This window comes from Salvia hispanica, chromosome 6 (genome assembly GCF_029641045.1).
Source record: "Salvia hispanica isolate PSC_SH4W2 chromosome 6, Shi_PSC_v1, whole genome shotgun sequence".
Taxonomy (NCBI): domain Eukaryota; kingdom Viridiplantae; phylum Streptophyta; class Magnoliopsida; order Lamiales; family Lamiaceae; genus Salvia; species Salvia hispanica.
The window spans coordinates 215583-227997 of NC_142697.1; the positions used below are offsets into that span (position 1 = coordinate 215583).

Consider the following 12415-nt stretch of genomic DNA (forward strand, 5'->3'; position numbering starts at 1 on the left):
TTTAAGATTATTTTATTAAGTTGTGAGATGTGAATTAGGAATGGAGTAGAGAAAGTGGAGTAGGAGGTCCCTTCCGATTACCGACAGCTATATATTGAAACGTCATACGAGGAATAAAGGGAGGATTAAATAACGTGTCGGAGGCCCAAAACTTCTCTATATTTCATATTCTTCCCAAATTATTTTAGAGATTCATTTTCTTACCCTCTATTCATCTATTTTTGATCGGAGCGAATTATCTATGTCAAAACCTAAACCATTTTCTCTCTACACTCTCAATAAAATAAAATGGACCCATCGCCATCATTATTAAAATTGCTCATATTTTTAAGATTATTTTATTTTGTTGTGAGTGTGGAGTAGAAAATGTTTTAGGGTTTGACATAGGTGATCCGCTCCGATTTTCGGAGAGGATCACCTACGGCAAATTCTGATCCATCTCCTAATACACACTCACAAACATAAGTGATGGACCCCACTATCATTTATTATGTTTGTGAGTGTATATTAGGAGATGAATCAGGATTTGTCGTAGGTGATCCTTATCGATATGATCATGAGATAATTAGTCATAGGCAACCACCTCCAACACTAATAGACTAACCCGTTTAGCCCGTTTTGTATTTGTGTTACAAAATTACAGCCCTACCCACTAATTTTACCGGGCTATTTGGGTCTACCCACGGATTTCGGGTTGGATTGACATCTCTAAGAGCATCCGTGGCGGTGCTTGTCGGATGAACAACCACCGTGCCGTCGGCGCGGCGAGTACCGTGCTCTTGCCAACGAGCACCGCCGTTCCGAATAGCACACTGACATGTTGCCCTGCAATTGGCCAACGGCATTGCCTTTGAAAATTTCTATTTTTTATTTATTAAATAAAAAATAATATGCAAAAAAAATATTATTTTCGGATTCCCAAAAATATAGTCGTTTTTTCTATCATTTTTTTCAATTTTTTTAATTTATCCCAAAACTTCTATAAGTACACACATTCATCACCATTTTTTACATCAAATTATCTCTCACTCATACTTCTCTCATATTTTTTCATACAACTCACTTACACCTTCCTCTATCACTCAAACACTCTGTAACTTCAAAAATAGTTCCTAAAGAGATCATTATGGAAGCAGAGCGCGAAGATTAAAAATACTATCAACAATCCTGTGATGTCTGTGAATCCTATGTAATTTTTAATTTTTTGTTAGTAATTTGTAATAATATTTCAGGTATTTTTAATGCATTTTAATATTGTGGAAATGTTTTTAGTAATTGAAGTATTTAAATTGAATAATAGAATTGTGGGACCCTTGAATAGTGTAAGAGCATGCTCTTGCAGAAAGTATGAATGTAGCTGCTGTGCTCTTACGGAAGAGCAAATAATTAAAAGTGAACAAATGTGGGTCCGAGCTCACATCCATGCCCTCGTCTCTTAAAATAAAAACTATTTATATTTTGGATTGTTCCTTAAAAACAGAAACTCGTAACTTTCTATTTTAGGACGTGAACCGCATAAGTAACATTGTTTTGATTATTTTTTCACTTATTTTCTTTCACTGTACCAATTAATTTTTTTACATTACCAATTGTACATTTACCAATTGTACATTAAAACTATGTCATTTCTTATGTTTCTAATAAGGACGAAGGTAGTATTAATAGGCTATAGTGCAAGTATTAGGCTATTTTATAAATTACATATTTGAAAAAAAATTATCCCATCTATTCCAAGTATTTATCATAAAATAAATGTCATCACTTTTCTTTTTATTATATCCTTTACATTTAAATTGTGACCTTACATTTAAAGAAAATACTCTTATATCAATACCAAGAAATATTTTTTTTCACCATTTAATATATATAGTACTAAACAATATTTCATAAAATCTCATATCATCGTCCATATCACCATCATCAAGTGTGATATGGAAATACTACTAAATTACTAACAGGGTAGTGATAAAATGCAAACTTATTTATTGTATAAATTCCAAATTTTTCAACACAATATCAACACAGTGTAAAATTTCAAGATTTTGATGTCAACACAATGTCAATGTAATTTCAAATCATCAATCGTTGACACTGTGCTGACATTTTTTGTTAAATATCAAGATTTTGATGTCAATACAATTTCAACATAGCATCAATCATTGACACTGTGCTAACATTTTCTGTTATTATTATTTGATCATCTATTAATACTTTCTAACGATTCAGATAATAGTTTGAAATTTGTACAATATTTAGATAATAGTTTGAAGTTTGTACAATATTTAGAGTTTGTAACTGATAATATTCCATTACTAATAACTATACATAAGGTTTACTAATAATAACTGTAAGGTGTTTTCAGCGAATAACGGGCCTCACAACAATAGGATTGAAATGGGTTTAAAAGTTGCTCATGACTTCAAGCGTTTTCTCAAAAGTTGTGCAAGCACTTCTCTTCACCTTCGTAAATCTTGCAAGAGTAATTATCATTTCAACGCCCAGTTTCGCCGCTGGAGTTAGATCGAAAACAAGGAAAATCCAAAATTGAAATACCATCGGTGAGTCTCATTTTAATTTTTCTGGTATCGCAATTTCATTTTCAATTTTCAAGTATTCGGATCTTAATTTGTCACTCAATACGCTGGGTGCGCGTGTTAAATAGCGGTGTTGGTAATGGATCTGAAGATGTTTTGTTGATCGTCGAAATTGTTATACGTATTAATCATTTTTAGATACGATTAGCTAAAGGTTTCAGCTACTGTGGACTGATTTTACTGTCGGTGTAAAATTTTCATCAGCTGCAATGCTTATATAGTTTTATGCTTATGCTACCCGTTTATGATTATTTCTGTGATAGATTTCATCATTTCAGCTTATTTTTGTATACAATGAACTTGTGGGAGAAAATTGGCGTTTTAAGATTGGGTATCAGTGCTGTACCATGTGTACTAGTGTAAATGATTGGAGGTTTTTGTCGACCAGTGTGGAACTCTAAGCTTTAGCTGACCAATTATTGATGATTACTGGCAGGAGAGTAGAACTCGAACTGTATAAGAAGAGTTGCCATTTTTCATAAAAGCTTAGTTATGCAGGCATTTTTAACTATCTTACGATGGATTGGTGGGGTAATTGCAAAGCTATACTGGTCTAACAACCTTTAAAACCTAGTTTACTATTATGTGTATTTTATAGGTGGTAATGTGATATGAAGCTTCTTACGAGAATATTTTTGAGTCACTATTTCTTTAATCTTAATTACAGAGGTTGCATCTCACCGCTAATGAACTCGAACTAGTTAGTGGCAGTTGTTAATTGGTATTAGACCCTTTTTCATAGTGACTTATGCGATTGGTCCCATGTTTCTCAGAGTTCGCATTGATCACATGGCTGCAGCTGGGAGTTCAATGCTGTATTCTCTTTTTCTATTTGTTGCCACACTTTCTCTGCAAGAAATGTTTAGAGCAAAGTTAGCTTCTTCAGAGTTGTTTACTATTCTTGGAGGATTCACAAGTTCTATCGTATTCCTCACACTGCTCACGGTAAGAGAGTGTGATTTTTTGAAGACTTTATATTGTATGATAATGGAAATGGTGATCAAGCACAACCTGTGTGAGTTATGTCTAGTGTTTTCTAAATATATTCCAAATATATCTGTGACTCATTTGTATTGTGATACATAGTGTGATCAATTAGGTTGAATAAGCTGAGCAGAGGTTTTTATTTCATCTTCACTACTTTTCCTAACGCTTATAACTTAGAAATATTCTTCATTATTTGTTGGTTTCTCTGATCGCCTGTCCCAATCTAACACTAACTCTGAGTTTGTATATGTTATATATGTTTCATGATTGAGATTTATACCTCTGATTTGGATGTTTCATCTTCAGTTCATTGGAAATTATCAGGAAACAATTGGTGTCAAAACGGGGTGGGGAGCTGGTGAGTTTCACTTCTCCTTATATGTATATATATTTTGTTCTTATGTGGATAAATGGTGCATCCCACTTATAAGAAGCAGATCGATCATTTAAGTGCTTAGTGCCTACTTATTTAATATGAATACTTTAATAGATTTGTTAGAGCTCTAAGTTGTACTATTAAAATTTAATGGTTTACTATCCCTCTCCATCCCACTTTGAAGTTTGAAGTCTGGTTCTAATATTTTATGGGTTGAGTTAAATGGTTCTCAAATTTTGTAGCGTGTTAGTGAATTGTGGGTTAGTGTGTGTTATCTTGATATAGGTAGCATTCTATTTGTGATGTTTACCATTTTGGGTTGTCCCACTATAAGTGATTGATTTCCTTTTTCGGCAAAAAGCAACACCTTTATATCTCTTACTTTATTCGCTCTTTCTTACTTTATTCTCTCATACTTTTTCCTCTCCCATACTTTATTCTCTCCACTTAACTCAACAAATATCATTTTCTTAAATCCTGGGCCCAAAAGAAACTCCTCATATATAGTGGGAGAGAGCTTTCTTGTAACTTTGTCAACCTTCAAAAATTTTTAGTCACCTCTCGACCACCAATCATAACTTTCCATACAGACTCTAACAAGAGAGTTGCAATCCAGTTCTGTGATAAGACTATCAGATTTAAGTTGACATGCTTCAGAAGTACTACTTAGTTCGGAACTCATCAAGGGTTGTATAGGATAGTTTTATAACTTGCTAGGGATGTAAACAAATCATGTGATACTCGCATATGGATAATATCAACCAACTTTACTCGTAATACTTGTGACTATGTTTAAAAAATCTCTAGCAACCTCCAGGGAGCTATCAATGTTGTTGGCGGATATGGTGATAAGTGATTAGAAACTCCAGTATGGTTGTTTGTCTGGTTCATGCACCCAAGTAGCTAAAAATATGCAGTAACGAAATGATGCTGGACTCCTTGAAACAATATTATTCATCTAGTCAATAGATTATAAGATTATATTAATCTGACATTCCTAAGCTATTTTTTTCTCATGTCATTCATTGACAGCCTATATTAACTTGGTACCAAGAAACTTCATGTCTTCATTCATTCAGTGAATGAGGTGCATTTTTTATTCTGACCAATTACTATTTACATATTGTCTTTTGTGATTCAGTTATCATAGCAGAAGCCGTGGCTCTAATAGCTGCTAGTACTGTTCATCGAGTTTGTATCACAACTTGGTATGGCATTTTTAACACCTTTCTTTGTCACTACATTTTAAGGTTTTATGATAAAAGAAAATAGCAAGAAAATTCATCAATGTCGAGTCTGAAATATATACTATTGTGCAGCTTTCTATTTTCTACTGGACTTTTATACGAGGTCAACAAACTCTCGGGAATGACTGACATTAAAGCTAAAAGGGTTTGAATGGAAGTTCTCCTATTCCTCTGATTTCACTTAGTAGCCTCACAGTAAGAGGTATATCTGCTACTGTTCCTCGAAGCACAATCTCAACTACAAACCTTAGCATACATTGGTTCTCCAGTAATCAGTTCTTGATAGTTCTTTCTGCTATTAGAGTTGGAGTTCCTAACATCTTATCTTTGCATAAATTTAGATACTATATAAATTTTATGATGTAGTATAACTGAATACTTCGTACTATGAGTTTATTCTGTTTCTCTTGAATTTTGTTAGGATTTTTTTGATAACGAGCCTCAGTTTTTTTAACTAGAAACGGATGTTTACTTTGATAAATGTTTGGAACAATTGCCCCTTTGAGATTAAATTAAATGATTAGATTATGAGGCCACATCACATGTTTTAAATGTGTGCTCCTTTGGTGAGACACATCATTTTCCATGAACCCGCAATGGGGAATAGGTGCCCCCCGGGGGCACGAGACCATGGCAAGACCCGATGCAGGTGGATTGGTGGCAACCAAAGGGGTGTGTGTTGTCCTGCCACACGCCCTCCTCTCGGAATCAACATCCCTCATATGACCACTCGCCTGCCGATTTCGATTTCAAATTATACTCCCCCCTTCCCAAAAGAATATGCACTTTGGATTAGATACGAATTTTAGTGCACAATTAGTAAAGTAAGAGAGATATAAAAAAAATTAAAGTATTGCTAGTGGATAATGAGTTCCACCTCAATTGAGATAAAAGAGTTTTTAAAATTAGAAATTATATATTTTCGTATGATGAACTAAAAAGAAAAGATTGTATATTTTTGTAGAACGGAAGAGTAATGAAAGATTTGTAATTATAGATGATATAAAACGACTTCAAATGACCACATATTGGAGCGTAAGCTTAATTATTATGTACGATAATTTTTGAAATTAGAATATTAAGTTTCAATTTTTTTTTAACTATCTCATCTCAGCATAATTCAAAATGACATACTAGTATTTCTCTAAAACAAGTATTTTTTTTTCTTTTATTTTCCTTTATATTCTTATTTCATTGTAACAGAATGTGGTACTACTATTTTCATAATGATAATCACATATTTGTTTAGCGAGATTTTAGAGGTGAGAAAAAAAAAAAACAATAATAAAGCGTGTCAAAAATACGAAGTCCGAACCGCCCCTCTGGCCGCTGGCCCACCGCCACCTCTCTCTCTCTTTCTCTCATCATCTCTGTATCTGAATCAAATTGCCTCGACCGACAACGCGTTTGAAGGAGAGAATTTAGAAATTCACCCCTCTCAAAATTTCGTTGCATCCTCAAATCAATTCCTCCATCATCTCTGCGTTGATCCTCAATCCATCAATCGTTTCCACAATCTCTTCATTCCTTTTGCTGCCTTCAAATCCGATTTCAATTTTGGGAAATAATGGACGAATTTGGGGTTTTGGTTGAGAGCATCGGTTTCAGAGCGCAGGGGAAATCAGCGCCCATGGCTAAATTGAAGCCAAAGCATAAACCACAATCCGCACCTCATAGCCATACCCCCGCGGCACCGTCGTCGATCGGCGATCCTTATTCTCTACCTGTTGATCAGCTCGACGGGATTTTCAGATCCAATGCTCCGCAATCCCGTAATTTCTTTGTTGATGATGATATTTTCGGTGGTGGTGGTTCGAACTCGCAGCAATTTGGGGGAGTTGATTTGGAAACTGTGCTTTCTGGCTCGAATGCTCGGAGTAATTATAGTACTAACTCGAAGAGTCCTATAGGTTTTGACGGTTTTGATGATTTTTCGGGGTATAAGCCGAAGCCTGTAGGTAATGTTGATGATCTGTTAGGGAATTTAGAGCTGAATTCGAAAACGAAGCTGGAGAAAAAGGGGTCTGGATTGGAGGATTTGATACCGGCATTAGGAGGAGAAAGCGCTACAATTAGGTACTGTGTTTAATCATTTGGAATCGCTTACATTTTTTGTCGATGCGGAATTCAATGAGTCCGCATATATGATTTGAAATTACTGAATTATGATGTTAACTCGTACTAGTTTACTGCAGTTGTAATGACTGAGAATATAGTGGTAGCTTGTTTGGAATTGTAATTATCTTTGCTTTGTGTTCTGAGCTATGGTTCTTGGTTTTAAGGGATGGGTAGCAACTAATCGATGGAATGGCATTGAGTGATATTAGTCCGAGTTCTGTTGCGTTTTATTTTCTTTTTGTTGCTGTTTATATTTTAAAGTTTGTCTTATGTGGTGTTATCTTTAATAGAGTATTCTCGGAGACAAAATCCTTTCCAGCACCAAATGTTCATCAATCTAAGTCGAGCTCATCTTTGATTGATGACCCTTTCTTAGTCTTTGAATCGGCACCCTCTTGGCCATTTGGTGGGCCGTCTAACCAAGACAAAGGAAAAGGTTCAGTACAATCACCTATTGATGACTTAGATGATTTCCTCAGTGGTGGGACCAAATCAAAAGTTGCACCTGATAACAAGCCAATGTCGGATGCAAGTATGAAGGGGTTCGGGAATACCAGTTATGTGGATGATATTTTTGGTGGTAGTGATCCTGTGCAGCAAAATAATACCTCAAGATCAAGCTCTATGACTCAGGTCGATTCTAACTTCATCTCAGCTGAATATTGGAATGATGTTTGAGTCAAGTTTTTATTGATTTAGTATTTTCCATCTAGAATTCCCTCTTTGACGACTTTTTCCATGAAGACAAGAAGCCTGAAGTGAAGCGAGCTCCTCCACAGCCCAAAGTCAACACTAAAGAGGCCTTCCCTGCTAAAAATACTGGCAACGATTTTACTTCACTTTTTGGAGGTACTTATCCAGACAATGCAATAATCTTTTAGAATGGGTCTCCTCATATATGAGGTGCACTGCACACACACACACACACACACACAAAATTCTTAAAAGAGTGAAGTTTTCTTCAAAAAACTTAAGTTGTCTGCAAGGAGTATCAATAATATTTTAAAATTTCCAGCATGCTGCTTCATCTCTAAGTAAATTGCTTTCATAGTCTTGGGAATGGAAATATTTTTAATATGTCAGTGCATTTGGATCTTTATGAGGGTCTTTGTTTATATGCATAAATACCTGATGATGAGTGTTTTATGGCTCAACTTTGAATTAGTTACTGGATGAACTCAAGTGTGTGAAAGACATTCAATGTCTGGCTACTAATTACAAAAGTTATGTTAATTATGGCCCCCATTTATTTACATTTGCTTAATTTATGACTAGTGTGAAACAATTGGGAATCAATCAGCAAAAACTCACTCACTTTATTTAGCACATCTTTACCAAAATATTCTGTTTTATAAGGTATTTGATGTGTGTCTTCACTTGTTACTTGCCTGCTCGGACACTTACAGATATTACAACTTCATCTGAAGAGTTTTACGAAATTGATGGGGAACCTGAAGATAGACGAAGAGCTAGGCTAAAGCGTCATATGAGGACAAATGAACGCATGGTATGTTAGTATTAGCTAAATTTAATGCTACATGGTGCAAATTTTCTCTTGATTGTTTTATATTCATATTCTAAAGGGGCTACCATGCATTAGAAAGTTATCATAAGATGGCATTCTGTGTACCTCTGAAATGAAAGAGGTTACAAGAAATGCATCATTTGTAGTGAAGTCTTGAATAAAAGATTCCCTCGATAATTGGGACTTCCTGAAAATGTTCTAGACTAATATTTCATTAGTTATATCCAGTAAATCGTGTAACATACTCACCTGTCATAGTCTCATGTAAATATTAATGGTAATGGAATATAGTTTCCGTTGTACCATTTCTTAATTCTTCCGCGAAGGGTAATTTGAGCATGCCTAGTCTTGCATTTACAGATTGTAATTAGGATTTATGAATATGTTGTCTTTAGACCCTTCGTAGTTCACATAGTACATGATGAAATAGGAGTGAGTCTTTAGAACCTTCGTAGTTCACACAGTACTTGATGAAATAGGAGTGAAGTGTGGTTCTTAAATTTTTGTGGTGTGTGTATAATTTGTATACATATTTGGATTTTAAGTTTTGTTTGTTTCTGTTTGCAGGCTGAAGCACTCGCTGAAAAGAATCAGCGTGATCTTGAGAGTCGGTTTGAGCAGGAAGAGAAACGTGTAAGAATATTTGATTTTATTAATACTGATTTGTAATAACAATTCACTAGCACTAAGTACCTGACATATGGTCAAGTTGTATGGATACACATTGTTACATAAAACTCTGCCTAACTTCCAAGGTGTTGAAACTTAACAGATAGACTTGGGTGATTTTTTATATGGAAATTGAAAACTAGGACAATCACCATCTTAGGTTCTTTAAATAACCTTGCTCCTAATCTGTAACTCTTTATTTCAGAGGATTGCAGAAGTGTTGGAGTATGACATAAAGCGATGGGCTGCTGGAAAAGAAGGCAATATACGAGCATTGCTGTCATCACTAGAGCAGGTCGATTTCTGTAGTAGTATAAGGTTTTCTGCCCGCATTCGTTTATATTGACAACTGCTTGGTCTAGGATATATGAACAAATCTCATCAGCTTTTGGAATGTGTGTTATCACAATCATACTTTAAACGTCTGGATTGCCTTTGGCTGCTGCGAAACAATCATTTCAATTTTCTCCTTGACATGTGAATTTGAGATTTGGGTTGAATACTTAACTGTTGAAGTGCATCCTACTGCAAGCATCGATTCTACCTTGACCTGTAAACTTCTTTGTCCATCAATAATCTCATATGGAATATCTTGCAGATTTTGTGGCCCGAGAGTGGCTGGCGTTCAGTATCTTTGACAGATATGATCACTTCCAATTCAGTGAAGAAGGTCTACAAGAAGGCCACCCTATACGTCCATCCAGACAAAGTTCAACAAAAAGGAGCAAATCTCCAACAAAAATATATCGCTGAGAAGGTTTTTGATATTCTAAAGGTAAACCTCACGAGCATGGTTTTCATGCCGTGCTTAGAAACTTATCCTTTCTGAAAAGGTGCATAAACCTTTTTCTGATACTATATGTTTAATCATCATCCATGAAAATTCTCTATATAGGAAGCTTGGAACAAATTTAGTGCAGAGGAACTGCGATAATTTCATACAGACGAAAATTTCCTCAAGCTCTCATGTTCAAAGCTGCTTTTGTCGGGCGGGGAGGATCAGATCGATGTATTATGAATTTAAAAAATCACAGAGATGCTTGGTGAAATCAATAATCCATGATTCAAGAGGATGCAAATTTGTATAATTTTCCGTTTGTAATGGTATTCTACTCATTAAAATGATATATTGTGCAGGATTTGCTTTATTGTTTAATTCTTTGTAGAAAGTTATCATTAAATTAAGCAAATTCGTAGGCGCCATAATAATACTACTAGAATACAGTACATCCATCTATTACTAATAGTCTTGGTAGTTGATTATACGAGTATGAATGCAAAGTTTGTCAAAAAGAAGACAAATTTTATAAAAATTAAAAATGATTAACAATTTGGTGAGTACAATGAAACTTTCTGTTTGATCATAATGCCTCTTTATGTTAGTAGTAATTAATTGTAGAGGAGTAAATGCTTGTCTTTGATTTTTAACAATTTTATTGTCATCGTGAGTTTAGCAAACAAATTGGGACATATTTATTCATCAAGTTGCGTTGCTAGTATTTCTTTTCATCTTGCAAACAAACAATAGATTTAGTAATTACCCAACATACTTTTTTCCTTCTCGGAATAATATATTGGTAATTGGTTAAGATCCTAAAAATATGTTTAGGCAAAGAAGATCCTAAAAAATTAAGCTTAAATAGAAAATAAACTAAAAGGAAGCCTTAATTGGTACAAGGAAATAAAAAGTAAATAAACAAGTTAAGTACTTTAGGAAACTAATTTATAGAAGGAAATGAATGAAATCAAAGGTAATTAATTTATAGGAAACTATTTTATACAAGGAAACTTATCAATCTTCGTATTCTTCTTATGTAAGTTCTTTGATTTATTCTCCAACTTGTCATTATTTCATGCAAAAGAACTGCTCACTTATTCCCATAAAAATATAGATATTTGAAACAGCACGAAAATTTACGTAGAATTGATAAAATAAGAGATAAAAAAAAATTATAGTATTGTTAGTAGATAACGAGGCCCAGAGAAAAAGAAGTTATGAAAAATATAAATAGATATTTTTATGGGACATCCTAAATAGAAAATGTTCTTATATTTATTGGGACGGAGGGAGTATAGTACTCTCTCGATATCGATCGTAGTACTACTCTCTTGATAGTAATACCAGCCTGAGAGAGTAGGCATTTTGTGAAGATTAAAGCAGTCATTGATGAGGGGCCCTAGTCCTCAACAAATCTATACTACTTAAAAGTGGCAATTTAATAAAGTTATTATAATATCCTTTTTAGAGGGAAAATGATAAAACCAGATGTATTTACTACTATTTTTTATGTGAAGAAAGAGAAAGAGAAGGGGACAGATTAGAGAAACGAGAAGAGAGGGATTGGAGAAAAAAATGGTCTAATGAAATGATAGTTTCTCATGAAAGATTAAACACTTATATAAACACACTTTCACCATTAATCTCCATTTTTTTTTGTACTGATTTCTGATTTCTTCATTTTTAAAATTTTGATTGCAGCAGGGAAAAGCTCTTGGAATCCGGCGACAGCTCCGACAACGGATGACGAGCGCGGCAAGACTGAGGGAGGAGGGGTGGTGGCGGCAAGGCGGCGGTTGGCTCATCGCCGGCGTCGGAGGACAGGAGCACCAGCCAGCACAGGCCGTGGAGTTGCCCATTCAGACACAAAGAACTCCACGGCGCCGTTGAAGCAGGGCGGTGGAGCTGCGAGTCAGGCGGCATGGGCGGCGAGGCTGTGCGGAAGGAACGGCGGCGAGGCTGGCCGGTGCAGGCGGGCTGCGAAGTAGCGAGGCGGAGGGAGAGATGATGAGGCTGAACAAGATATGAGAAGTGGGCAGCGGCGGCATCCCAGCGTGGAGGTGGCCACCGTGAATGAAGAAAAGGAGAGAAGAAGCTGTTCAGTTTTGTTTACCTAGGAGA

General features: G+C 35.3%; 2 protein-coding genes across 2 annotated transcripts; both read left to right on the forward strand.

The window, feature by feature from the left end:
- Positions 1-2406: 2406 nt before the first annotated feature.
- Positions 2407-5616, forward strand: LOC125203747 (keratinocyte-associated-like protein). Its single transcript, XM_048102178.1, has 5 exons — positions 2407-2558; positions 3368-3539; positions 3888-3939; positions 5099-5165; positions 5277-5616. The coding sequence occupies exons 2-5, from the start codon at positions 3384-3386 to the stop codon at positions 5353-5355; spliced, it is 354 nt and encodes a 117-aa protein (XP_047958135.1). The 5' UTR covers positions 2407-2558; positions 3368-3383; the 3' UTR covers positions 5356-5616.
- Positions 5617-6523: 907 nt separating this feature from the next.
- LOC125205960 (Chaperone DnaJ-domain superfamily protein) lies at positions 6524-10672 on the forward strand. Its single transcript, XM_048105191.2, has 8 exons — positions 6524-7280; positions 7613-7955; positions 8036-8171; positions 8729-8829; positions 9415-9480; positions 9722-9811; positions 10115-10291; positions 10412-10672. The coding sequence occupies exons 1-8, from the start codon at positions 6772-6774 to the stop codon at positions 10448-10450; spliced, it is 1461 nt and encodes a 486-aa protein (XP_047961148.1). The 5' UTR covers positions 6524-6771; the 3' UTR covers positions 10451-10672.
- The last annotated feature ends 1743 nt before the right edge of the window (positions 10673-12415 follow it).